The 23,562-nt window shown below is 47.9% G+C and overlaps 1 protein-coding gene across 6 annotated transcripts in view; it reads right to left on the bottom strand.

Annotated features, from left to right (window-relative positions):
* Positions 1 to 12,387: 12,387 nt before the first annotated feature.
* The window catches only part of CPXM2 (carboxypeptidase X, M14 family member 2), a 132,740-nt gene continuing 121,565 nt past the window's right edge, over positions 12,388 to 23,562 (bottom strand). For all 6 annotated transcript variants that reach the window (XM_081573405.1, XM_081573406.1, XM_081573407.1 and 3 more), the window contains 3 exons: positions 20,101 to 20,240; positions 18,128 to 18,227; positions 12,388 to 12,704 (listed from right to left, as the gene is read on the bottom strand). In XM_081573405.1, the coding sequence (XP_081429531.1) occupies positions 12,451 to 12,704; positions 18,128 to 18,227; positions 20,101 to 20,240 (494 nt within the window). In that variant the 3' untranslated portion in view covers positions 12,388 to 12,450. The remainder of the gene's footprint in view (positions 12,705 to 18,127; positions 18,228 to 20,100; positions 20,241 to 23,562) is intronic.

The raw sequence follows: 23,562 nt of genomic DNA, 5'->3' as shown, positions 1-23,562 counted from the left end.
GAAGACAGTGAAGGACGGGGAAGCCTGGCATGCTGCAGTCCATGGAGTTGCGAAAAGTTGGACACAACGGAGACACTGAATAACAACAACACTTTAAAGAGAAGAAAACCCTGAAGGTCATAGAACTGATTCCTAGGAAGTGATTTTCATAAAGCTGAGGGTCCCTCATTTCCTGCAAGCCGGTTCCTTCTGAGTCAGCCTCAGGCAGGATGCTTGTTTCATCACCTCCTTTGGGATCACTAAAGGGACTCTGCGTGATCATCATTGCTGGCCCATTATGTGGGTAAGAACACTGAGTATGAGCATGATCAAGTGACTTTCTCAGAGTCATATGATAGCAAATGACAGTCTGAAATCAAATCTGCTTTTCTCTCCTTCCAATGTCCAAGCTCTCTCCTGTGCAATCAGTGAAGACCACCTACATGAGAACTAGCAGCGGCTATTTTTTTCAGAGGTGGCTCTAGCAGGGAGGCAGCCACCACCTTTTGCATTTGGGGAGAGATTCAAAGGCAGGCAGAGGGGTAGAAAGTTTTCTAGTGGAACAAGGAAGACTCCAGGTGTGCCCTCATGGGAGGCTGTTGGCCTGGGGAGGCTGGAGGTGAACTAATCAGAAGCAAGCAGCTTATGGGATTGGTTAGGGAGCATCCCAGGTGGCTCAGGGGTAAAGAATCCTCCTGCCAATGCAGGAGACGCGGATTTGATCACTGGGTGGGGAAGATCTCCCAGAGGAGGAAATGGCAACCAACTCCTGTATTCTTGCCTGGGAAATCCCATGGACAGAGGACCCTGGTGGGCTGCAGTCCATGGATCGGAAAGGGTCGGACACGACTTAGCGACTGAGCGCTCAGGGCGCATACTGGACAGTCTCTGGTTAGTTCCAACTTAGAATCAGGGACAGAAACTAGGGAAGGTGTCAGTGATTCATCAAGTCCTGGCGGTTATGGGTTGATCATTTACAGGGGTTTTTGTTTGGTTTCCTGAATTATTACAAGAGATAGCATCCTGACTTCCTGCAGGTCTGACTTAGAGAGAACAGGCTGGTTTCCTGGGCTGGTTGCTGCAGATTGTGAGTCAGATCCCGTTTTTACATATGCTCTGACTGCCGTGCCTTCATATATTCAGTTTTTCATGCCCCTCTACCACCTGACTCAAAACCTGACCTTTCACAACAGGACACATTTCTTTACTAGGCTTTTAGGAGAACACAGATAATTTAATCTCTGTTAAAGTAACAGAACAAGCAAGCAAACACCCTAGGGAGACCCTTGAAACTGAAAGTGTTAGTCCCTCAGTCATGTCTGATTCTTTGTGACCCCGTGGACTGTAGCCCACAGGGCTTCTCTGTCCATGGGATTTCCCAGGCAAAAATCTTGGAGTAGGTAGCCATTCCTGTCATCAGGGGGTCTTCCTGACCCAGGGATCACACCCCAGTCTCCCACACTGCAGGCAGATTCTTTACAGTCTGAGCCACCGGGGAAGCCTTCCTTTCTGTTAACCAAAAGAAATATTTTGAAAATTCTTTATTTATTGATCAACTAGAAGGTGTGAAGCAGTGTTTTGAAATAGTATGCTTCTATTCTCATCACAGGCAAAATGATCCAAGGTCACTGATACAGATTCTCAGTGCTGAAACTTCCCACTCAAATGTGTGACCACGGTGGCATCCATGGCTCCATCAAGGTCAGCGAACTGAAGCATTTTTACACTCCAGAGTCCTTAACAATGGCTGCTGAGTTAGGGGGTGGTGCCCAGAGACAGCTTGAGAAACATTAAAAATAGCAGGCAATTCGGTGAGGTTGTCCACAAAGGACCTTGGTGCATAATGGAACATCTGAACAGAGGAGCTGAAAATACCCCAGCAACACAGTTATTCTTTTTAGTCACCATTTAGCATTTTGGCTTTTGGTTTCTGAAGTTCCGAGGCAGACTGAATTAGAAAAAATATATGCAAAAATGTTCCTGAGTTCAGTGTTGCTGAAGGGTTGGAGATGCTAACTTTCCCATCAGAGAGCCCTGAATTTGAGCCTTGCGTCAGTTAGGATAAAGATCTGCTGCATATAACCTAAAACCCCCGGATAATGCAGGCTGAAATGAGGTAGGTGGGAAATATCCAGAGGAAGACACCAGGGGACTGATATGGTGGCACTTCAGTATCTCCAGGCCCTAGGCTCTGCCATCCTCAGTGCTTGGTTTCCATCTTTGAGGCCCGTATCCAACATGGTTGCTGGAGTGCCAGCCTTCATGTCTCTGTTCCAGGTTGACAGAAGGAGGAAGAAAAAAAGAACAAAAAGGCAAGCCCTCCTTTTAATTGCACATCCGAGAATTCTCATTTACATCTCATTATCCAGAGCTTATAGACATGGTGCCACTCCTACCCACAAGGACAGTTTAGAAATGTAGCCTTTTCCTTGTCCATATTATTAACCACTGAAAATGCCCTTTTAAAAAAAAGAGAAAATCGCTCTTGAATATCCTCAGTGTTCAGTTACTAAACATGAAGAAGATATTAAGTAAACACTTAGGTTGGGTTTTCCAGAAGCAGCTTCAGAAATGTGGATTTCTGTGAAAGGGATTCATTGGGAAGTGAGTCCAGGAAAACGAGGTAAGAGTGTGAAAACCTTGGATCAGGAATGAAGGGTTCTAAGCAAGGACATGAGAAATGGAGTATTCCTGCTTATCAGTAAACAAGGATGCCACAGTCACCAGTGATTTTGGCCCTCCAAGTGTGAATTTCTGAGACCCGAGGAAAGCAGGAAGGAAAACAATACCTGTGATCCAGTGGGCATTGGGCCGCAGCCACCCCTTATGGTGGGCACTGAGGGAAGCACAGGAAACTGGCCCCAGATAGCTGGGATGCACGTGAAAGAAATTGTTTCAGTGAGCCCAGAGGCTTGCATCTTCCCATACGTAGAAAAGCACTAAATTCCTTAACTTGGGATATCTGGTTTTCTTTAATTAACAATAATCTTTCGATGTTCTGACTACCTGCCCTTTGTTGTAAGATTTCTATATAACCTGGCTCCTCCCCTTGGCTCCTTGGAAGAATTCTCTCAGAGATACTTGAGATGCTGTCTCCTGGGCTCAAGTCCTAAAAACTTCTGCTGACTAAAACACAACTCTCAACTTTTAGGCTGCAACTATATTTTTACATGGACAAATGTGTTATAAGTCAAGTGCCATCAAGAGTGACCTTGACTAGCCCCTCTGGGACTCCTTGGGAGAATATACATTCAACTCAAGGATCGGGCAGTTGGAGTAATTACACACTCACACCTACCACTCACTAGGGAGGGGATACCCACGGGAGAAAGTGTCCTCACTATTCTGGCTCTGAAAATACAAGCAAAGTGAACCCTGAAGCTGGAAGGTAGCCCCAAACCTAGAAAGATCACTGCTGGCTGTCGAAAGTAAGATCTCACCTATATAGTCTTTCATTTGTCATCTGTATATTTTGAACCCAAATCAATTAAGAATTGTATGCCTGCTTCCATGGTGGCTCAACTGGTGAAGAATCCACCTGCAGTGTGGGAGATGTGGGTTCCATCCCTGGGTTGGGAAGATCCCCTGGAGAAGAGAAAGGCTACCCACTCCAGTATTCTGGCCTGGAGAAGTCCATGGTCTGTATAGTTCATGGGATCACAAAGAGTCAGACATGACTGTCTTTCACCTTCACTTTCTTTTCAAGAAAGAGAACAGCAATTTTCTATTTGAACCTGTGAGTTGTTATGAACAGTGGCTGAGATGGTAGTGTTGAAGCTGTCAGCCCTCTATGGATACCTATGTCCGTGTCTGTAGCTCAGAAAGAACTTTACCTTTAATTGTGTACTGGATGTTTTCCTATCTTTAGAAGCTGTTAATAAGTAAAATTACAAAGTCTTTGAAATGAAAGGAGCAAGGATCGGATTGGTTTATAGAGATAAATGCTTACATAAATTATTTTATACAATTATCAGAAAATAAGGACCTTAAACTTATAATTCTTTAAGATGCTGGCTAAAGCTAACTTAGAAACATTTTAGGAATCCATACAACTAAGGTAAATGAGACTCTTTCCTCTTTGGCAAATGACACTAACTTAATGATTTTGACTTAATAAAGACTACTGTGTCTTCTCTAATTGATTAAAACTATGTATAATAGGGGACTTTTATTCTAAAGGGTGCTTTTTCTTAGACTTATTCTCTTCTACTTACCAAAGATGCTAACACTATTCCTAGTTAATATTTCGGGCTCTGAAAAATGTGAAGTTTGTGTTCAGCTAAATTGAATCATTATTCTGACAAACTTTATATTTCAACAGCAATTGTGTTTTGTAGTGTGTCAGCATGAAGATAATTTCCAAGATCTTTAAGTAATTTAAACCCTGGGACTGACATTAAATTGCATTAACTAAAGGATAATCATTGGATGCCTAGATCATTTCAAAGCAAGATGAATGCTGAAATGATTATAAGCACAGTTTTGCGTTGATAGAACTCTACTTCTTATTTTTATATTCATTGGGCTATATTAATGAACATGAACATTTTTGCTACTTTTAGAGATTCTTTAAGGGAGGTAAGTGGCTACAGAAATTTGTTATATTGATACATGAGCTCTGCTAGTTGCTAAAATGCTGATGAGTGACAAGGTTCTCAATTAACCACCCCACAGTTTGCTGGATAAAAAAGAAGTTGCTTGCTTTGGTTAAAAGTTATAATGGACACAATCAGTTAAGACTATACCAGAAGCAACAGTGATAGGGAAATACAGCTGTGTACATGCTCCTAGCTTTCAAGGAAAAGAGTAGCTTTGCCCTAAAGCAACCTGTCCTCTAGTAGAGGGTCAGTTTATTCCAGAATATGGAGGAGCTAATGAAGAATAAACTTACAAAGTGAATTTTATTTGCTTTATTTTCTAACAGCTGAATTCAGAAACTTACTGAGTCTCCCTATTTTGAATGGCTCTATAGTTGTCTGCATGGGTTTTGTAGGAACCTGGTCTCTTTCTTACTAGGATATAATTGGAAAAATTACTTATGCAACCAAGATCTTGTCTGGAATGTCATATGAGAAAATGACTCTTATTTAATCTGGGATGACCTTTTTTTTTTTTTTTAACAGCCTTATTGAATATAATCTATACCATACAATTCATTAAAGTGTACAATTAAATGACTTTTCAGGTATGTGCAGTCATTACCACGATCAATTTTAAAACGTGTTCATAACCCTCTAAAGAATCTCCACACCCCTCAGCCATTACCTCCACCCAACCTCCTGACCCCTGCAGCTCTAGGCATCCACTAATCCGCTTTGTCTTTATGGATTTGCCTATTCCAGACAGTTCATGTAAATGAAATCGTACAACGTGCGGTCTTTTGTGACTAATGCTTTTTCACTTGACGTAAAGCTTTCCAAGTTCATCCACGTTGTAGCATGGATCAGTATTTCATGCCCTTTTATGACTGAACAATGTTCCATTGTACTGCTAGGTCACATTTCATTTATCCACTTAGCCGTTGATGGACATTTGGCTTGTCTCCACTTTCTGGCTACTATGAATTATGCTGCTGTGAACGTTCCCACACAAGTTTTATGTTGACAAGTTTTCATTACTCTTGAGTATTTACCTACGAGTAGAATTGCTGGATCATATGGTAACTCCGTGTTGAGCATTTTAAGAATCCTGCCAGACTGTTTCCTAAAGCGGCTGCATTTTTCTCTAAAAATAGTCCTTTTTTGTTTCTAGATCTTTTTGATGCTGAAACTTCCAAACATTTAAATACATTAACATTGATTGAATCTCCACAGTATCTGTAAGCGGCAGGGATGACTAAACCCGTTTAAGAGGTAGGAGACCTCAGAGAGATAAGGAAGCTTGCTAAGTGCCACTCAGATGGCCAGAGCAAGGATTACACTTAAGCCTGTCCCCCCAAAGCCCCATCCCTCCCCTCTCTATCCCATTGCCCGGCTTCCAAGAGGGGCCATGACCCGTGGGAGGGCTCTTTCCTTCCTCTGAAGGCCTGGGGGTGCCAGCGGAACTTTCTCCATGGAGTTCAAAGGTCCCCCCTTTCTTCTTGCTCTGAAGAATCCCCCTGGCCCTGTGCAGCGTGTTCTGATGGAACCTGCTGAAGGCACAGAACCAGAATCTGACATCCTGGAGTCTCTGGACTTCCCAGAGCTTGACGGGGACAACATCGAAGGACAGTGGCCTTTGCTGTGTTTCCGTCTGGGAAGCCTGACAGCTAGAGCACATGTCTGGAGAGAACAGCGAGGCAGACTCAGACAGGAAGCTGCAACTCTCGGTGAAGATTCCTTAAAAGCTGACGCCATGCAGTAACTATTCTCCAAGGCCAGATCTGCTTCTGTAGCTCCAGGAATGTCTGTCTCCTCAGCTCAGGTCTTCCGTCAGTGCTCCGCTAACGCAGGTTCCCAGAGCAAATCAAGGAGTAGATCAAGATGGTTGCTTCCATAGCAGTGATTAACTTAAAACAAACAAAAAAAAAACAATCAAAGTAGATGATCCAGCTATACTTATTTATTCCAGGCCTCAGCCTCAGTTTTCTCCTTTGGAGAATAGGAATGATACTTATCTCTAGGTGCAGCTATGAGGATTAAGGAGAAGGAAATGGCAACCCACTCCAGTATTCTTGCCTGGAAAATCCCCATGGACAGAGGAGCCTGATGGGCTACAGTCCATGTGGTCGCAAAGAGTTGGACACGATTGAGCAACTAACACTTTATGAGGATTAAAAGTCATACTGCACAGTGCCGGGGACATAGTACCTGAATAAAATTACTTAGCTTCTTCTCTGCCTCTTGAGTGGCATTAGTGGTAAAGAACCTGCCTGCCAATGCAGGAGACATGGGAGGTGATTTCGATCCCTGGGTCTGGAAGTTCTCCTGGAGAAGGAAATGGCAACCCATTCCAATATTCTTGCCTGGAAAATCCCATAGATAGAGGCGCCTGGTGGGTTACAATCCACTGGGTTGGAAAGAGTCGGACACGACCAAAGCAATTTAGCATGATTTAGCTCTGCCTCTTAGTGCCTGCAGTGTGCCAGGTGCCAGCCTAAATGCCCCCCAAGGTGAACCCTCACCACAGACATGTGAGGGAGGCCCTGTTATTATACACATTCTACAGATGAGAAGACTGAGTCACAGAGGTAATTATCACTTACCCAAGGTTGTGCAGAGAGTAACAGGCGAGGCTGGGACTACAACTCTGATCTCCTGGCTCCAAAGGAAGGTGCTTTTAAACATTTTGCTCTAAAATGAGTCAGAGGTGAGTGAGAGAGGCTTGAAGGAAGAGGTCCTCCCGCAGATGCTGGCGATGGACCAGATGCAGACAGAATCCACTAACACAGGCACTGATGAGCGTGAGTGGAGCCTGTGTCCCTTCCCCATCAGGTTTGTTCTCATGATAGAAGAGGTAACAAGGAGCGCCAGGGTGATGCTCACCTCGGGGAGATGGCAAAGCTGTGAAGGACACAGAGCTGCACCCCCAATGAGCATCATTAACTGAAAATCAAAATGGGGCCGGGAGTGAGGGCAGCATCAAGCTGTCAGGCCGTCTAAAGTGGACAGAGAGCTCTGACGGCAAGAAGCAGCCAGAGTCAGGCCCAGCAGCTTCTTCGGGGCTGTACTGCATGTTCCATTGGCTTCTCACCGACAGTTTCCCTGGACAAGCTCATCAGACAAGGGTTCCCATCTTCCCTCCTCTGATTTCCCAAGTATACCCCGACTCCATCACTTTCTTTGCTCCTAAGAAAGGCCAAGAGGCACAGAGCACAAGGCTGCTCCAGGACCTAATTACGGTGTTCCAGGAGGGCAGTGGAAAGAGCATTGCTCTGAGAGCCCGGCCTCTGCCTTGAACTGACACACAGCTGTGCCTCTCCCTGGACCTCAGTTTTTCCATTTCTAAACCCAGGGGGATGGGACTATTTAAGGACGGAAACGTGGACCATCAGTGCTGTCACCCCTTCCATTACCCAGAGCAGACGTAGCTAATCAATTGTCGCATTGCTTCCCACCGAGCCAGGGCTCTGCTTCAGAATCTTTCTCAATACAGGACTCCAAGCAGCTACTTACTGATGAATCAGAATTGGCTTGCAAGGGGACACGTGGTTTCCACCCCTGGAAACCTCATTCATCTTGAGGTGCCCCTCGGCTCTAAAGACCTGTCATTCTCCTCCATACATATCAGCAGGCGCTGGAGACTCTATCCCATGGGTTCCATTGCTCTGATTTTTTTCTAATTTTTCTGGACACCTTGTGTCTCGGCTAGGAACTTGGAGCTGTATCTGTGTGGCAGGGGGTAGATGGACAGAAGGAAGAATACCTATAGCCTCAGGAGAGGTTGTCCTGGTACCCAGAGCTCAGCTGCAGAATCTGGCTGTGGGGAGCTTGTCTCTGACCAGCTTTCTGGTTAGTCCTTCTAGGTGCAGCTTTGCGGGTAGAAGTGACCCCAACCACTGTGACTCCCCCATTGGGCATGGGGGTGTCAATACGAAGTGGGGTGGGAATGTGAGCTTCTCCAGGCTGGATGGTGACCACCAGGGCCAATTCTGAACCAGAAAATCTGTGCTACTTTTCCGGCCCAGCCACCCAAATAGCACGTAAATATTAATAAAACATCCTTTATGCTACATTGTGACTTGGACATTAACAAAATGTTGTAGCTTTCAAGTTGTTCATTTGGGATTAGCAGATGTAAGCCTGTATATGTAGAACGGATAGACAACAAGGTCCTACTGTAGAGCACAGAGAACTATATTCATTATCCTATGATAATCCATAATGTAAAAGACTATTAAAAAAGAATGTGTATATATTTATGTATGTATGTATAACTGAATCACTTTACTGCACAGCAGAAATTAACATAGCACTGTAAATCAACTATACTTCAGTAAAAAAATACTGAAAAAAAGAAAAAAAAGTTATTCTTATTACCTTTGTTACACAAAGACTGGATAAATCTCAGGGTTTCCTGTTAAAGTCATTGAAACTGAGATGCGATCCCTGAAGGATCCTGATCTGAGCAGCTCCTTAAATGCCCTTTAACCAAAAACACAGGTGACATAAAAAAGAGCAGGGCTGCAGCGGCCAACTGGGCCCTGAGTGGGAGAGTAAGGATAAACAGAGGATTTTCTGCCAGAAGCAGATGTTTTATGTTGATTTTACTCTAAATAAAGACATCCAGATGAAAAGCAAAACCTTCTATAAATCTTTCAGACATGTTTCTATTCAGTCAAGTCTTACACTTACCTATAAAAGTAAAGGCTCATGAAGAGGTACTAACATACTGAATAAATCCATGTTACAGCTTTTCAATTTTTGAAATCATATCTTCTTAACTTTTAAGGGCATCGTACAAACAAAGCAGCACAGGGACTTCCCTGGTGGTCCAGTGGGTAAGACTCCGTGCCTCCATGGCAGGTAGCACGGGTTCGATCCCTTGAGGGGGAACTAAGATCCTTCATGCTGTGTGGCCAAAAACATACTACCAAAAAGCAGCACATGCACAAAGCTAGTTCAGTTCCACGCATATTTACTGAGCATGTGCTGTGAGGAGGAAGCCGAGGCAGCCATGTGGGGCAGAGACCCAGGGTGATGACATCATTCTTGCCCTTGGGGAGATTCTGGGACAACGGCCAGGAGAACCAGCTGTGAGACGATTCCTAGTGGAAAGGGATGGAGAGCCAGAGGCCCTGAGGGCCCTGCCCATCTGTCCCAACGCGTCCGTGTTGTGAGAGTATGGAAGGCTTCCTGTAGGAGGTGGCATTTGAAAACGGTTTTGAGAGGAGCAGGGTTTCCAGCTGTGGGGAGAGACAGGGATGCACAGGCCCAAGGCCGCCCCTCAGCAAGATCCGGGAGGGGTAATTCTGGCTGGGAAGCAGGAGAGAAACCCCAGGAACTAGGTGAAGGAATATGGTCTGGGCTTGAAGGCTCAGCGAGGAGAAGCTGCTGAATTATTACGGAGCCAACCGGGAGCCCACCAAAGCGGCTGAGTAGAAGAGCAGCTCCAACAGACCCGAGCGTCAGGATCTGGAATATCACCTCTCCCCCAGAGATCAGGGGACACCACAGCCCCACGAGCCTTCACAGTCCACAAGCCCACGGGCTTACGCCACAGGAGCAGAGGGAAGAACAGAGAGGCTGCCCCGCCCGAGATCACACACCAAAGGGCAGTGCCAGGCCTGGAAGCCACAGCTCCAGCCTGCAAACCCGACACTTGTGGATGGGCTAAGTCTGAAGATACTCTTGCAGAGGGCCTAGAATTGCTGAACATGGCAGATGGTGAACCACAGCCCCACAGGTTACAGAGCTAGATGCTGGCAATGAGAGTCATCTCGGTGCCAAGTGCAGGGGCCAGGCTTCTCAGCAGGACACAGCAGGGACCTGCCGATCCACCGTCTGCCGATGCCCTTGGAATGCTAATCCTTCTGAACTACAGGGCTGGTTGATCATTTCAAGGGCTTTCTATTGTCACCTGTTACAACTAACGCTGCAAGGAGATTTTCCTACAACAGGCTTCATGGAGAGCTATGTGGTGAATAGCTATATGACTACAGAAAGCTAAATTCATTCAAATTATGTAACTAGAAATGCTTTCCCCAAGTTGTAAGAGTCACATTTCAAGTGCTCAAAGGCCACATGTGGCTAGTGGCTGCTGTGTTAGGAACCACAGAATCAGACATCTCCATCACTGCAGAAGGTTCTAGTGAACAGCAGGGGTCAGCTAACAATGCCCCAGACTGTGGTCAAACCCAGCTGCAACATGTTTTTATTTTTTGGCCTCCTTGTAGGATCTTACTTCCCCCACCAGGAATTGAATCTGGTCCACCACAGTGAAAGCATAGTGTCCTAACCTTACTGGACCGCCAGGGAAGTCTCTGCCACATGTTTTAATGAAGTTTTACTGGAACACGGCCGCACCCGCTTGATTTACATATGGTGTACGTCTGCTTTTGTGCTAGAATAGCAGAGCTGAGTACTTGTGACAGAGACTTTATGGCCTGCGAAACCTAAAATATTTACGATCTGATCCTTTATAAGGCTGCCGATCTCTTGTGTAGTCTCAGAAAGTGACATGAGACTTTTTTCTGGGAAGGCAATCCCTGGCAGCTCCAGGAGTTACTAGTGGGTCCCAAGTGTCAGGATGACTTCACCCCAGCACAGGCACCCTCATCCCCACCCCGGGGCAGGAGGCAGGAACACAGAGCTGGCCGCACCTCTACGGACCTTGATCTGGGTACAGGCTGCCCCTCTGGAACAGGCACCTTCTCCAGGGTGACCAATTGCAGAGACAGGAGGTGGGGCATGGCGTCTGGGTGGCTGCGAGTCTACCCAAGAAAACCACACGACTAGAAGGATCTCACCACTTGCTTTATTTTTCTCTTCTTTCCAGGTCAGTGAGGCAGCAACATTAATAAAAAGCGAGATGAACTGTGCTCTTGCATGGAGATTCAATAACCCCTCCCACACCAATGCTCCCTGATAATTCTAAGAGCTTTTCATCAAATGGAGTCTAATCTGGATGGCCCAGCATCCCACATACCAAAAATAACAGCCAGGGTGATGTCAGGCCAGCTTAGGAGTGCTCGTTTCCAGGAAAGGAGGACTATATTGAACAGGGAGGGTTGGCGGTCAGCCTCTTTCACTCTTTTCAAGTCCCAGCAGGTCAGAGAGCCAGGCTAACTGCTCTGGTTCCTTAGGGAGGCTGGCGCCTCCTTCTGTCCCTGTTCAGGGAGCCCCCGACTGCAGCAGCGGGAAGTTTTGGGGGTTCTCTGTGGGCCCCATTGCACATCACTCGACCCAACGCACGCCTGCTGCCCACGTTCACTCCTCAATTATTTCAGCCTTTTTCTCCTTTTATGAGCATGATCCTTTGTTGAAGGGGGAACTAAGCTAAATCAAGAGGCAAACTGATGCTCACTTGGTAATGTCTCTATTGTCAACAGAGTGCAGGATTCATCTGTAGCAGCTCGGCATGTCCTGGGGCCAGAGAAGGTGGGTTCTTAGAATGCTTGTGAGCATCTCAGCTGGTAACATTTGGGACAGCAGAGCCCCGGGAATGCTGCCATTTTCACTGTGCAAATTGCAAATGCACTGGAAATTCTTACTGTCACGCCAACAGGAGAAGCACCCATTTCCTTTCCTGTACAGCCCAGAGACCCTCAACAAGCAAGCTCCTCCCTCTCTCTCTCTCAGAGTCCCAGGTTGGCTTGTTGAATTATTTCACCTCTACCAGCCTTCCTCTGCTGCTTTGCCCAAGTTATTTGGATAAATGGGAACAAAAAAACTATCCTAAGTCCCCCACCCTGGGAACCAGCCTTGCAGTGCACACATACTCCCAGGCTTTCGTGGATTACAGAGAAAACAACAAGGAGTGAGTCCTCTATGGAGCTACAACCAAGGTGGTTTAATTTGCAGGGGTCCGGGGCATGACTCAAGGGTTGAGAGGTCACCCTCGCTGTCGTCTCTTCCGCCCCCGCAGCTTCAACCGCCTGGCTGGCAGGCTGACGGGCTGCTTTCCGAACTTCTCCATGATCTCTCTGATCCTGGCCAGGTTGGTTTTGCTGAGCGTGAAGTCGCACTGCGTGGCCCCCATGTCATAGCCGACCATGCAGCTCTTGGTGGATGAGGTGAAACCTTCTGCCTTGGCTGTGACCACGTACTCTCCAGGGTTGAGGAGGCGCCAGTAATCCCCATCACTGGCTGTGAAAAGAAAACAGGAGAATTGAGAGCAGCCCCTTTCTAACACAGATAACCAACCAGCCCTGTTATTCCAAGACCAGCCTCCTGGCCAGGGGGAGACTTGGAGGCAGGCAGTGTGGAATTCGAGCCCCGGCAGATGCAAATTCTTAGTGCGTTTTGGACGCCGAGATGTTTTCCTTTTGGGACGTTACCTTAATGGTTTTAACAGGAAGGGGACTGGGGTGTAGGCTCCCTGCAGGGTTAATATGCATGAGCAGAGATGGAGACATGATCGCTAACATTCCTTTCTCTCTGACAATACACACCATTCATTATGAACTTGAACTTCTAAACCGTATGCCCTTGCCACAGAATGCCATCTTGAAAAGCCATCTGTGCCTGGTTTCCTGGCTTCCCTTAGCATGGCTATAAATATAGAATAGTAGTATGAGGGTGGGGCTCTTCACTTCTGAAAAAGAGAAGGAAAAGGCTACAGAGGACTTGGGCCAAGTGACCTGGAAGGAGGACCCAGGGTCTGCACCTCATTCCATGGTCTTCCATGAAGAACTGAAGCTTCAGGGGCAGGTACACACTGCAGGCAGTGTCCCCTGCCTTCTCCCCAACCCCCTCAGTGACATCTATGATCAGGCATCCAACAGGGATCTAACTGGACCCATGTCCATCCTCAGCTCAAGGCTAGATCCTTGTTGAATCAAGCAAGGTCTGAGGCCAAGGCCACTCCTCCCCAGGGGACCTACACCTGCTGAGATCACTAGGACCCCTGACATTAAGGAGGCTTTGCGATAGAAAGTTCAGTTCATTTCAATTGCTCAGTCGTGTCCGACTCTTTGCGACCTCATGGACTGCAGCACACCAGGCTTCTCTGTCCATCACCAACTCCCAGAGCTTGCTCAAACTCATGTCCATTGAGTCGGTGATGCCATTCAACCATCTCATCCTCTGTCAGCCCCTTCTCCTCCTGCCTTCAATCTTTCCCAGCATCAGGGTATTTTCCAGTGAGTCATTTCTTCACATGGGGTAGCCAAAGTATTGGAGCTTCAGCTTCAGCTCTTCCAATGAATATTTAGGACTGATTTCCCTTAGGATTGACTGGTCGGATCTCCTTGCAGTCCAAGGGACTCTCAAGAGTCTCCTTCAACACCACAGTTCAAAAGCATCAATTCTTTGGTGCTCAGCTTTGTTTATGGTCCAACTCTCACATCCATACACGACTACTGGAAAAACCATAGCTTTGACTAGACGGACCAAAAAGGAAATGTCAACTCCAACGCAGCACACAGAAGGATGAGACAGGTGCCAATCCACTGGACCGACCAAGTCAAGCTCCGTGGTAAGTTGTATGACAATCTCTGTTTCAACAGGAGTAACTAGATGCCCAGGGAAGTGTCATGTCTACACAAGGTCACACAGCTAGTGATCAGCTGGTCTTCCAGGGCCAAGTTTGTTTTCTCACTTATGACAATCTGTCCTGCCCGGTCTAGAGAGAAAAGGCTGGATTTGATCAAGTGCTATGTAGGCCTGGGCAAGGCTTACTCATCTGAACAAGTCCAGAAGTCTTCTAATGGATGGAAGAGAACTCTCTGTGTGAGTGAATATATATCTTACACACACACACATAACACTCTGAAGCACCACGTTTAAACTGATATCACAAATCTCTTATTTATCTGAGCCGTCCCATGCAATGCATTCAGTGAGCTCACGAAAGCACAAGATGTTGTGAAAAAATGAAATATGCAGGCAGTTGTTCGCCACACGTTTGCAGAGTCCGCTACCTGGTAAACAGGTCTCAATGTGAGAGCCCCGGGCATATAACACAGGTGGGCAGCTCCCTGTCTTTCTCAGCACCTGCATCTTTCTCCAGTGAAAATGCAAGGTTCTCAACTACATAAAATGTCACTTCATAATTTTTCAGAGACCAAGAGCCGCGTCCGGTCGTTTTTGTCCAGTTAATCAGATGGCCCCTACCTCCTGGGCAGGGCAGTCACCCTCTGAGACATTCCTCCAGACCCTCAGCTCCCAGGCACACCTGCCCCTCCAGACCTCATGACCTGAGTGTGAGTAGCGTCCCTGTCCTGTCCTGGTCCCGTGCTGAGCCCTGGGCTCCATACGACCTGTGCTTCCTCTTTCCCACTTAACCCTGTGTTTCAATAGTGCGTCCTCCAAGCAGGCCAGCTGGATTGAGCAAGATGAAGACAAACAGTCATGCAAACATGAACCCAAATGTCCTATTTCTGTGAGAAGTTGAACACCTTACGTCTCAACTACTGTGGGTACTTTCTCCCCATAAACGCAGGGGTGGATTAGTTAAGGTCAGGAACTGGCCACCTGCCAACGGCTGCCTACCCTGATGGAGGCCCCTGGAGGTGAGGCCTCTCAGTGGGAGTGTCCACCTTGAGGACACACAGGAGGTCAGTTTGAAACCCCCCAGGGAAGGGGCAGCCCAGGTTCTCACCAAAGGAGGTGCTCAGGGAGCCAGAGGAGTGAAAGAAATCCATAAATAATACATGCTTGTCAGCACCACTAATTCAGATTTATAAGATGGCTTTGGGATTCTTTTTCTCCCAGCAACAGCAGAAGGCTCCCTCCCCACACCCTCCTGATTCACCTGTCTTTGGTGTGCCAGCCTACTTATCATGGTGCCCTGCCAGGTGTGTGCTCGGGGGGAGCATTCTGTGGGGCTGTATGGGGAGGCTGGCACCCAGCTGGCACTGCCCGGCATGGGCGGATGGAAGGGACAAGCCAGGTCCTAACGGAGGGCCATTCATTAGCAGGTTGGGTTACTGTCTCCCGAACAAAAGACAGTCACGTGGCATTCTGAGCCAGATGTTGGGCCAGCACATTTACATGCATTTAGAAAGCATCCTTACCAACTTCACTCCCTGTGGAATTCCATTTCGTACACCTGCTTATTTTATGCAAAATCTCTCCTGGAATAAAACTTGTCAGATCACATAAGCCTCAGACAGAAATCAAGGCAGATTCAGAGCTTATGTGGAGCACAGGAGAATCCTGAAACTAACACAATGAAGAACCGTCCATGACATGTGGGACTCCTCTGTAATGAGAAGGTGCTCCGAGATTATTTTGGGGGAATAAAGGGAGGGCGAGCTGACTTTCCCATTAGCTCATCAAAACTCTCCTTGATGACAGGGGCTTGAAATTCTGAGCTCATCAGGCAGAGTTCTCTCTGCTGTCTTATGGGGCCCTGCAGGCATTTTATCTCCCACTCTGTTTAAATCTCTCATTTTCTCACATTGCCTACAAGGCGCTAATGGTCCAAGGAATGTTCCAGGCCCTTTAACGGATCACTCTTTTACAGGAGCTTATTAATAATGTTTAAAATACAACTCCTGGGCAGAACCAGATCAGACAGCCCATTTGATCCATAAGGATCACCTCTCCCTTGCAAGTCTGGCCCATGACAGGTTTACAACCTGCTTCTGTTGAGCGAATGAATGCATAACTGAATGAATGAATGGACCAGTGTACACCTGTCTATGTAGGGCTCAGTTCAGTTCAGTTCAGTTTAGTGGGGCTCCTATGTACCAAGTGCCATGCAACCCAGTGTGCAGCCTCGTGGTCAGTAGCTGTAAGAACCTGGAGGACAAGTGGTACGATGTTCAGGAAATAACGGCTGGGTGAAGAAACAGGTTAACTACCTTGAGAGAAGGTGATTCAGGGCATCACACCATCCACTATTTCATGGCATTTCAGATGCGTGTCAACCATTGACATGATAATTGTCCTTCTCTGTCAGGCATGTGAGTGGGCAGCCTGGCATCGAAGAACACCTGGGCCAGGGTGACACTCTTTACATGTACTGAATCCCAGCCTCTCCCTGTCCAGAGCCTCTGCTTCCTCGCAGGTCAAATGGGATCATTTCAGGGAGGACAGTGTCTCCATGCATGTGATCAGCTAGTGGGGAAAAGGCCCCTTCTCTCCTTCGGGAGGAACAGCGTGGACAAGGGAAGGGCACAGCATGGAGAGTCTCAAACCCTTGGCTCAGTCCCAGTTCAGCCTCTACCTGTGCGTCTGGGAAACGCTACGTCATGACCAGGGCAGCTGGGTGCCTGGGCCCAGGGTAAACTCTCAGACCACTAGGCACAGGTCAGGCCAAGGCCGTGTCAAGTCTCACCTCTCCCAGTTCAAGGGTGTTTGCAATTGAAGAAATCGTTTTTTTATGACAATCATGATTTCCTTCCTCTTGCTGACGGTGCATCCGTTCTCTACACCTGGGCAGGTGTAGGACCTGCCCTGGGTCCAGTGATGCAGCCCCACCCCCTACCCTGCAATGGCCCACATCCTACTACCCAGGACCTGTGAATTGATCTTATTTGGAAAAGAGGTTTTTGCAGATGTAATTAAGGCTCTTGAGATGAGATCAGCCTGGATTACACAAGTGGGTCCTAAATCCAATGATGTGTCCTCAGAAGAGACAGAAGAGGAGGAGCCAGGAGGAAACGGAGGCAGAGACTGGAGTGATGCAGCCAGGGAAGCGCAGGAATACTCAAAGCCACCAGGAGCTGGAGGAGCTGAGGGAGGACCCTCCCGGGGCTCCAGGGAAGCACAGCCCCACCGACACCAGGACTGCAGACTCCTGGCCTACGTAACAGAGAGAGAATACATTTCTGTTTCTTTAAGCCACACCGTTTGCGGTCCTTTGTCATGGCAACCATGGGAAGCCAGTGCAGAACCCAGCGCCCTGCTCACTGCCGCTGACAGCAAAGCGTCTGCCTTGCAGACTCAGCATCCTATAAAGTCACCCCCACCCCCTACAAAAACCTCTGTGTGTTGGTTTGAACATGCCTGTGGGCACGCCATCTCCAGCAGAACTCTTGCTGACAATCTGATTTAGGCATCCAAGCAATTCTCTGCCACGCACATTTCTCACTGCCTCGTGGCACCAACACTGTCCATCGAAAGTCAAGGTCTCTGTTTCACGTTTCCCCTTGAACACACCAACTGCCATCCCAGGTGAAGAGAGTCCTGGGGTGCAAGGAAAAGCCTGGGCGTGTTTTCACCTAACTTTCTGATCAGCAGAGAAGAAGGCAGCCGGTGGGCAGGTGCCCGGTGTCTGCAGGCTGCCCTCCCACCAGCTCGGGAGCTCTGGAGCCAGCAGGGACACAGTATGCAGCTGCTCACACACCTCAACCCACGCCCCACCCGCCTCCTGAACCTTCAGTGGGTCCTCCAGCCTCTCTGAGCGTCTGGCTTCCACCTGAATAAGGGACAGAGAGAAGCCAGAAAGCAGAGGCTGAACACCTGGCTTCTAGGGTCTCCTGTGGAAAGTTGGAGGCAAGAGAGGATAAGGTAGACCAGAGGACGAAGTTTCTGGACCTCACCTTGTGGTTCTAACTCAAGTAAAACACTTCAAGAACCTGGGTATTTCCTCCTGAGAAATAGTTCACAGACACAGTTACCTGTTCGGATGTCATGGTTAACGCCTTCCACGGAGATAACAGCATTTGGAATTCCTTTTCCATGCAAATCCCTCACCAGGCCTTTGATGCCCCGATGGACCTACTCGGTGAACATGAAGGGAAACAGAGGTGCTCACAGACCATCCGGAAGAGTGAACGGGGGCTATAAACCTACTGCCAGCCCAGGGCTACCCAGAACCCCCTCAGAGCCACGTCTGGCTCAAAAGCTCCCCAACTCTGTGTGGATTTGGTGTGTAAATTTCTGTATTCCTTTCAGGTCCATCTACTGGAAAGTCTTCCACCAGAGTTAAAATGCTCCAGAGGTTGAGAAAATATTAGGATCTGAGAAGGTTCACAAAAAACATATCCTGTAAAAATGGGATTTAATTTTTACCGATACACTTACTTCGACTTTCCTGGGCTCTACAGACTTACAAAATAGACTCTAAGAATCGAATGGGAGGGGAAAGACTCAAAGAGCCTCCTGTAAAGCACAGCTCAGTCCCCAGGGCCCTTCCATTGATGAGCTGGGTCACGTGATGCGCACCAATTGGGTTTCCCCATCTGAAGACCCGAGGTGACATACCATCACCTCCAATGACATTCTTTACATGCACTGCTATGCCTGGGCATTTTATTCACAGGAAGCTCTTTGGCTAAACTGGGATCATCACGTTAGAATAACTAGGGTCTTCTTTCTCTGTATACACAAAATGAAAAAAGAGCCTTCCCCCACAGAATTCCAGAGTGGGGATGGAAAGTGTACTCAAGGCTCCCCAAGAAGGGAGAACAGGTTCACAGCCTTCTCTGCCAGGAAGGTACACTGTGGGCTGCAGGACCCTCATGGATCAGGCTTGGATGCTATTGCTATAACCTGGTGCCAACCTCTGCCACCCATGTGGAGGTGCAGGCATCAGGAAGCTGGTGGCCCAAGCCCTTGGCTAAGATGCTTCTTCTGACTCACCTATAGCCACCCATGGAAGAAGGGCAACCTCCCAACACAGCCTCAGCATCTTACTTCCTAATGAATGGGAGTCATGGTAGAATCATCCGAAATTCAACATTCATTTTTATCTCTCCGGTTTCTGTGAGTCTATTCCTTAGTGGGGAATGAATGTTACTTGGCTAGTTTTAGTACAAATCTAAAGCCATTTTGCTCAATGCTACAAGACAGGTGTGTCATTGAGAACAGAAGAAAAGAAAGGTGTGTGAAGGTTCTAGCACAGATGGCAAGGCTTCCTTACTGGCTACAAGCAGATCCTCACCAGCTCCAAGCAGAACCTAGCTGGCATGATTTAGAGCTGTTCCCAGGTGGCACCCCGCTCCCTGCAGCAGTTAGTCCTCAGCCTCTGAGCTGATGTTATGGGTTGAGCTGTGTCCCCCACAAATCCATATGTTGAAGTCCCCACCCCACCAGTACCTTAGAAGGTGACTGCTTTTGGAGATAGCATCTTTAAAGAACTGATGAAGCCAGAAGAGTGGGGCTTTATCATCTGACTGATGTCTTTATTAAAGGAGGAAACCTGGACACACAGGGACACCCGGAGTGTACGCACACAGAGTAAAGAGCATGTGAGGACAGTGAGAAGGTGGCCATCTGTAAGCCAAGAGGAGAGGCTTCGGAGTGAAACCAACCTGCTGACACACTCATTTTGGACTTCCAGCCTTCTCCTGTTTCCTGTGTGCTTTGTTATGTGAGACCTAGCAGATGAACACAGAAGCCTGGGCATGCTGACTGGACACAGATCACCCCTCCCAGCGGAGCAGCAATCTGGAACCCCCGAAGTAGTCTCACTCACCAAGAACCAGTGGGAGCGACTGACACTGACACAGAGCTCAGAGGCAACAGCTCCTTCCGACACTGTAGTCGCCAGCCCAGGATGATGGTACGAATTTTGACCCCAGGCTTTCGGCCATCCCGAGGGCTTCGTTCCCTAGCGAGCCCCCGTCCCCACCGTGTGCCCGCGTCATACCTGCTCCATGAACACGATCAAGGATTCCCGATTGTTCTCCCACTCCTCGGGCAGCTGGCTCTCGTGTGGATATTTATCACAGCCCACGTAGATGGACAGCTCGAAGCAGTTTGTGTGAAGGTAGCTGAAATCGTTGAGACCTGCCAAGCCAACCAGGTAACATTTTAGCTTCACGGTGCTCAGAGGGGCACGAGAGACAGCAAGAATGTTCAAACACACAACTCCGAGGACTTCATTTGAACAAGGAGGCATCAAGTATCTACTCTACACAAAACATTAATTAGAGCAACTGATGGGGAACAGGAAGGGGCGGGGGTGTGGGCATTGAGAGAGAGAGGCAAGATGCAGCTGGTACAGTTTATGGGGAAGACAGGCATATGCAGAACATCTCTGAGAAAAGGGGGACTGAAATAAGTGTCTTCTAGATAAAACATTTTCATTTTATTGAAATCAGTTTAATCCTATTTTTAGGATAGAGGTCTCACTTCTTTTTCTTGTTTACCTTTGTTGTAATCATTTTATTTATTTACTTTTGGACTGTGCTGGATCTGTCGCTGTGCGGGCTTTTCTCTAGTTGCAGCGAGCAGGGGCTACTCTCCAGGTATGATGTGCAGGCTTCTGACTGCAGTGGCTTCTCTTGTTGCAGAGCACGGGCTCCCGGGCCTGAAGGCTTCAGTAGTTGGAGCTCCCAGGCTCCAGAGCACAGGCCTAGAGCTGTGGCCCATGGGCTTAGCTGTTCCACGGCAAGTGGGACATTCCTGGATCAGAGATCAAACTCATGTCTCCTGCACTGGCAGATGGATTCTTTACCACCGAGCCATCAGAGAAACCCCATTTTTTTTATTTTGTCAAATTCTTGTTGTCTTTTTTCTCTTTTGTTTCTATTGCTTTTTATTTTGCTATTTTTAAAGGTATCATTAATAATGTGGATTTTTAGTGTTTAAATTTAGCTCAGTCGTTACGCTGCCCTCAGCTACAGCTCTGTAACTGTGGAATGAAACCTGTAGTTGTCTATTCTAACTCATAAACATAGCTATCCATCTCACCATGTATTGAGTTCTGACATAAGCCAGAACCTGTCTTTAGTGCTCTGCGGCCAAGCTCACTTACTCTTCATCATAAACCAGCTGAGAGGTAGGTAGTGTAGCCCAAGTTCACAAATAAGAGGATTGAGGCAGAGAATGGTCTAGGAATGCATTAAGGAATGTATCCACAATCACGCATCTGGACAGAGTTGGGGTTTGAACCCAGGTGTGTGTAACGCCTGCTTAGAACTTGCTCACCACTGCTCAGGGACTGTAAGACAAATGCCCTCACCACCTGGCTGGAGAGCAGACAGCCTCATACATCCTGACATGCCTACAACAGGACTTGGTCCCTGTGTTCATTTCGTAGGGCTGCTGGTACCAAGGACCACCAACTGGGTGGTCTAAAGCAAAGAAACTTATCCTCTCATAGTTCTGGAGGCCAGAAGTCCAGAATCAAGGTGTTGGCAAGGCTACACGCCCACCAAAGGCTCTTCCTTGTTTCTTTCCATTCCCAATGGCCCTTGGTGTTTCTTGGCTTGTGGCCACACCACTCCCATCTCTGTCTCTGTCTTCATGGGGCCTTCTCAGGGTCTGTGTCCTCTCGTCTGTCCCTTACAAGGACAACTGTCACTGATTTTAGGGTCCATCTGGGTAACTCACGATGACTTCATCTTGAGATCCTTAATGACACCTACAAAGACCCATTTTTCAAATACGGTCACACACACAAGTTCCAGAGATTAAGAATTGGACATATCTTTTGGGGGCCCCATCCCATTAAAGTACCCAACATTTGCAAAATGAACAAATGAATGTCAGATGGCATGAAGTTCAGGAGATCTCCACCCAACATTTTCAGTTTTGGGGAACAGGGTGATTAGTAAGAACACAGTGCTGCTGTGTCCTACGCGACATCCAGGAGGATTTCCCCAGCAGAAGGTGCCTTCACCAAGCCTTCCCTGGGTTCTGAGAGTCAAGGCCACAGACAGCAGAAGTCAGCAGGGCTGGTTTCTCTGCTGACGCAGGTAAAAGGTCCTCCTGTGCTTCCACCAGCCTCACCTGTCCCATCTTCCCTCCCTCTTCCGAGTGCTCAGTGGAGCATCCTGCAGCACAAAAGTCTATTTAAAAATCATGGCTTTGGGTGTTAAGAGCAATTCTGTATCAACCTGCTGCCTAATCAGTCAAGTCACAAACAAAATGGTACAAGACATATGGCCTCTCTCTCTCTACCAGATCCCAGATTTGAACCATTCACATGTCAGCAGCCATGGACCTTTGATCACATTTGTGATAAAATATGGAAAGTGACAGCAGGGGGATAAGCAGGCTGGAACAATGTCAGGTTCATGGAAAATCCCTTGCAGGGCCTGGTCTGGCTGAAGGAGGTCGGTCAAAACGCCAGGCCAGCTCATTCAGTGGAACCTGAGGCGTGGAATCACTGACAGTGCAGGGAGGCCCGTGGACAGCGCCCACACAGCAGCATGACAGGCAGGCCCTCTTGGATCGCAGGACTGCTCCAGCACACACACACACACACACATACACACACACACACACACACACACACACACACACATCTCATTATCCCAGCCTTTAGACCTTGTTAGTACTAAAATAAATACATGTGCTATTTAAAACTCTGAGGTGGGCCTGCCATTTTGCAGTAAGTGCGTGCATGCATGCATGCATGTTAAGTCACTTTACTTCTGTCCAATTCTTTGCGACCCTATGAACCGTAGGCCGCATGCAGGCCTCCTCTGTCCATGGGGATTCTCCAGGCAAGGACACTGGAGTGGGCTGCCATGCCCTCCTCCAGGGGATCTTCCCGACCCAGGGATCGAATCCATGTCTCTGACGTCTCCTCCAATGGCAGGTGGGTTTTTTACCACTTGTACCACCTGGGATGCCCCTCTGCAATAAGTGTGTATCTTCAACAGCATCGGAAGTGCTCGAAGAATTGGTAAAATGATGAGAAACCAGGAGAATGGTGGAAAAGCCTGAGCCAGGCTATGGTTAACACCAAATTCCAGTCCTTTAATGAATGCAGTGCAGTGGAGAATCCTGGGTAAGAAATGGCTTCGAAAGTGAAATGTGTGGGCAGAAGGTGTGGGGTGACCCAGATAGTGCTTCCTAAGCCTCGGGTCCTGGCTGGGATGGCGAGACTTCCTCTGTGTTCTCCCTCGGCCTGGCATCCTGCTCTAGTCACGGCTCCAATACGGGAACACAGGGCAGCACATTCCTTAGAGCGCCGTGTGCCCAGAGCTGTCACAACATCTGCCTTCCTCGTCGGAGAGAGGACGCCGGACGGCAGCTGACACAAAGAAGGGTTCAGATCTCTTTGGAGCTGAAACACACACATGGCAAACGATGTGCCTTTTGAGCGGGACTGGACCCTGCTTCCAGCGGCCCACTTCCACTAGCTAAGACCTGTCAA

This window comes from Giraffa tippelskirchi, chromosome 2 (genome assembly GCF_054371585.1).
Source record: "Giraffa tippelskirchi isolate mGirTip1 chromosome 2, T2T-mGirTip1v1.2.pri, whole genome shotgun sequence".
NCBI lineage: Eukaryota > Metazoa > Chordata > Mammalia > Artiodactyla > Giraffidae > Giraffa > Giraffa tippelskirchi.
This window is presented reverse-complemented; position numbering and strand designations above follow the sequence as displayed.